A 4,454-nucleotide genomic window follows, 5' to 3' on the forward strand; every position below is an offset into this window, starting at 1 on the left:
AACTTCCACCTATATAAACCATGCTTTTCAAATAGCCCCATAACTAGAAGTCACAAGAAGTGAGATCGGGTGAACGAGCAGGCCACTGCATTAAAAAAAGTGACTGATCACCCTTTCATTGACAAAGGTATTAGTCAGAATGTCTTTCACAGTGAATGCAGTGCGCGATCTTACATTGAGTGATAAACGTGACATTACTCAAACATCCTTTCTGCTATAGTTTAGAGATTACAAAAGATTTCAAAATGTCTTATAGTGTTACTGGTGAGACAGTGGAATCGTTATAGACTCCTAGTGAGAAAAATACTTTAATTATAGACACCCTAATTTTACAGGAAAAACTGAAATAAATAGATTAGTTAGCATATAAAATAAAAATATAAAAGCAATTTCACTAAAAACAAATATTAAAACTGGAAGTTTTAGATGTAGTACTGTCTTAATTTCAAAAACTTTCGTCCAAAATGGTTATTCTATAAATTTTACGATTTTAACTGATTTTTTATACTGTGAGTAACCGGTTAACGAACATAATCCGTTCCAAGACTTTGTTCGCTATCCGAATTGTTCGTTAACCGATTATCGATTTGCCATAGGTTTTTAAGGGAATTTGATTAATTCGTTCTGGAGACTCCAAAAAATAAAAAATATATACTTTCTTACTACTTTTATTTATATGTAATAATAAAAATACATATATATGCAGTCTTGCATTTCTGTTAGTCATGTTTTTTTTCCGTTTGTGGGAGTTAAAGAATCTGTCTGATGTCGATTGCTTTTCTCTCTTCTTTGGAATTTTTCAGAAGTAATGAATAACATTGTAATTGTAGAGATCCCTGAGCCTATTAACATCAACCCGGTTTGGATGCCGTTCTAAGACCGTTGATCTGACATCCTCTCACTTCTTCAAAAGATATTTAATAGCAGATATCGGCATTAATCCTCTTTTTCAGATAAAACATATCTAGCTGAGTTTCTTGGTGTTCTTCATTCAAGAGTTCTTGACGTTCTTCTGTCGTCAGATCCGTTTCAGGTTCCATTATGCGTTCTTCAATGTTCTTTATTTCTCAGATGTGATTTTTGTTACTCCTTACTCTGCTTGAGTCTTCTTGATTATACAGTATCTTTCTTATATAAGATTGAACTGTGGCCTACTATACCTGTTCAAGCCATACATGCAAGCAACATCAGACATCTGCTCACTCTCTACCTTTGCTATTATACTCTCACCTTTCGACCTAAAAAACGACGCAAAACTTAACGAGTGCCCGCCCGACATCCTCGCGAATACTATAAAAGAATTGTTTCTGTCAGAAAAATAAACGGCTTGGAATTACAAGGGAGAGTTTCAAAGTTCGGAGGAATAATATCCGATCAGTATAAACCGAGTTGAGTGTCGATGTCGACGTCTGCCGCGCTCCGAAAAGTTTCGAATTGTTACCTGAAGAAAAGGGAAGACCAATTGGTATTCATTATTTTACATCGCTTCTTCTTGCGTTTGTTCTGTGAGATGTTCGTTATCCGAACATAAAAATCTTTCACGAAAGTGCTCGTTATCCGATTTGTTCGTTAACCGATCACCCACTGTATTACTCTGGGAGAAAATAAATTGAAAATATCAGAAGCAATTAATGAATCTTTCATATTAGAAGGCTTACAACCGAGCATACTTTAATACCATTCAAAGTTTTTAATTTACAAAGAAAATAGATAATTAGAAATAATTATTGATAAATAATTTAACCCTAAATCCGTTTCCACTTATTGATATTTAATTATTGTCAGAAATGAATTTATTATGATATCTTAAAAATAGATTTTGGAGGATATATTTTCTAAAAAATCAAGTATTAGTACACAGAAAATCTTTAAGATTGTCATTTTATTCTTTAAATTTATTTTTTGTCTGGAGAAAAACTGTTGTATCATAAACAGTGATAATAATTATTAATGTGATTTGGATCTACTGGTTTTAAAATATTTAAAAAACAAATACCGTTATTCAAAATTTTAGGAGGAAAATGTATTTATTCGTCTTTGTCGAGATATGAAAAAGTATCTTTTGTCGCTAACCACAAACTGGGATAGATTTTGAGTCCGTGTCATATATTTTTGCGACATTTAACACAAAGAATCAGATTTTCCGCTACATGAGACACGAGATGAGCTTCCATTCTCGCTCCTTTAAATTTTTTATCGCACAAGTTACAGCGATAAGAGTGACGAATTTTTCTTTTGGCAGTTGAAGACCCTACACTCGCTACTAGGTCCTTCCACTTTCCTAGAAAAGCATTTGCGTCGGAATACGACTTTTTACAAGAACTACAAGTAATTTGTTCCCAGAGAAGGTCGACATTGAACATCGATGACGATTTTGTGAACATCGAAGAATAACATTCAGAACAGAGCACGCTTCCAGAAGCTATGTGCTCGATCACGTGTTTCGACGCTTCTCTTTTACTTCTATACGTGGCGCAATTGCAAACTTCGCATTTGTAAATCTTATACCTTTCTTCCAGTATCTTCTTAGATAATAGTCTCTTAATTAAAATCTTTCCGTTACTTAGATAAGATCGGCAGAGTACGCAAGAAAATGTTTTAGATCTCTCTTTAAATAAAGGCCGGAAAAGATGTCTTTTGTACGCAGACGATTTTTTAACGCGATACGTCGAAACATTGTCTAGAAATGATTCTTTTTTGTATTGGCATCGAGGACAAAACATTTCCTTATTAATAATGGATTTCAATTTACTGTGACTAGAATGATGATTGGTATTTCTATGCAAACACAGATTCCATACAAATGTGGCCATTTCTTCGTCTTCTTGGCGGCTAGCAACGGCGTCCAGTTGGTCTACGGAGAGAGAAAAAGAATTGTTGCAAAGCCCGCAATACACTCGCAACGAATTTTTTCTCTTCAAATAACATTTTCTGATACTTTCGATTTCGTGCGAAGAAAACGGTTTAGGTAAAACGATCACCAGTTCTAAATCGGATCGTTTTTCCGATAAAAATTCGTCTGTAATTATCTGGAAAATCGAAATCCCAGGAAATTGGTTCAAAGGAATAATTTCTTTCACGACTTCGTTTTCAGCAAAACCACCGGCTGTCGCTGACGACTTTAAAACGCTCTCGAAGGTTAAATCTCTTGAACTATCTTTGGATAAACGTTTGAACGAAAACGAAGAATTTGAACGTAAATCCAAAGTACTTTCCGACGGACAAAAGTGAAGAAAAGTTCGAGGAAGAAAGTTTTTCAGTTTTTTCGATTTCGAAACTTTCGTACTTTCTTTGTCTTTCTCGTCCGACACGTCAGTTTTTTCGCGAGTAAACAGATCATCAAAGGAAAGAACTGATTGAAAACGGAACTAGAATTAATATTTTCATTTGCGTTTTAAATTCATTGGATATTTACCTTTCGTCCGATCGTCGGAAGAAGATCGATCGAAGTTTTCTAGCGTTATTTTTTCACTTATTTTTTTATTTCTGAAGACGGTTTCCATTTCCCGCAAACTATTCGGAATCTCCATTTTCGTCTCGACGTTGGGAATTTCCGTTTCGTCGTCTTCTTCCAGGAAACAGAGATTTTTATTATTACGAAAATGAAAAGATTCCGAAGAATTCGAATTTTTTTTCATTTTTGTTCCAGAGACGGCATTACTAATAAAATGAAGATTTTAAAATGACGTCTTTGAAACGCGATCGTTACTAAATCGATGTGTAAAGAATTGTGAAATTAAGAAAACTATTTAAGAGTACTACCTTCATTGAATTTCAGAAAGAAATTACTGAATTAAATTTTCTTTAAGTATTTTATTTGGAAAATGGCATTTGTTGCGAAAAAACTTGACAATGAAAAACCTCGTCGTTGTTTCTAATTATTGCGTTTTCGATGAATAATTAATTAATGTTACAAATTTTTAAAAATATCTTAAAACTTTAATATTTTATAAATTATATGTGCGGTTTAAGATTTTAAATAATTATTTTGTGAATATTTTATCTTATATATAGAGAACACAATCGAAAAATTCCAAAATATTAAAGCAGGTTTCCATACTAGCGTACCTTTTTACTTGTAATGTCTTAATCATTTTAGTTATCCCATTAAAAAAAACTGTGGAATTAGGTTGAAAAATAAAGCGTTTTCGTCGCACCTACAATAATTTTTCTGAACGTTAGAGCATCTTCGAGCAGATCAGCGAAGGAACTTTAAAGCACAATGTAAACCTAGAAACCATTTTTTATGACGATGCTTGTTTACCTGATTTATTATCATGATGACATTGCTTTATTCAACATTTCCTATAGTTGTAAGGCGCACTTTATTCATGTTGAGTCTTACTGCCAAACTTGGTTCCTGTTTTCTCATTCCTGTTTACTTATTTAGATATTTTCGCGGTGCTTTACTTTTCAGCTGCTTCCACCAGTTTTCTTTATGAAATTTCAAGTAT

General features: G+C 33.4%; 1 protein-coding gene across 2 annotated transcripts; it reads right to left on the bottom strand.

Moving 5' to 3' along the window:
• Positions 1 to 1,882: 1,882 nt before the first annotated feature.
• Positions 1,883 to 3,713, bottom strand: LOC136972796 (uncharacterized). Of its 2 annotated transcripts, XM_067267442.1 has the most exons (3): positions 3,416 to 3,713; positions 2,939 to 3,352; positions 1,883 to 2,854 (listed from the first exon to the last, which is right to left on the bottom strand). In XM_067267442.1, exons 1-3 carry the CDS (start codon positions 3,636 to 3,638, stop codon positions 2,103 to 2,105), a joined length of 1,389 nt encoding a protein of 462 aa, XP_067123543.1. In that variant the 5' UTR covers positions 3,639 to 3,713; the 3' UTR covers positions 1,883 to 2,102. The 2 variants fall into 2 exon arrangements, with proteins under 2 accessions (XP_067123543.1, XP_067123541.1); XM_067267440.1 differs by having other exon boundaries at positions 1,883 to 3,352.
• Between the last annotated feature and the right edge of the window lie 741 nt (positions 3,714 to 4,454).

The sequence above is a fragment of the Centruroides vittatus genome, unplaced genomic scaffold (genome assembly GCF_030686945.1).
Source record: "Centruroides vittatus isolate TY-2023 unplaced genomic scaffold, ASM3068694v2 contig_301, whole genome shotgun sequence".
Classification (NCBI taxonomy): Eukaryota; Metazoa; Arthropoda; class Arachnida; order Scorpiones; family Buthidae; genus Centruroides; species Centruroides vittatus.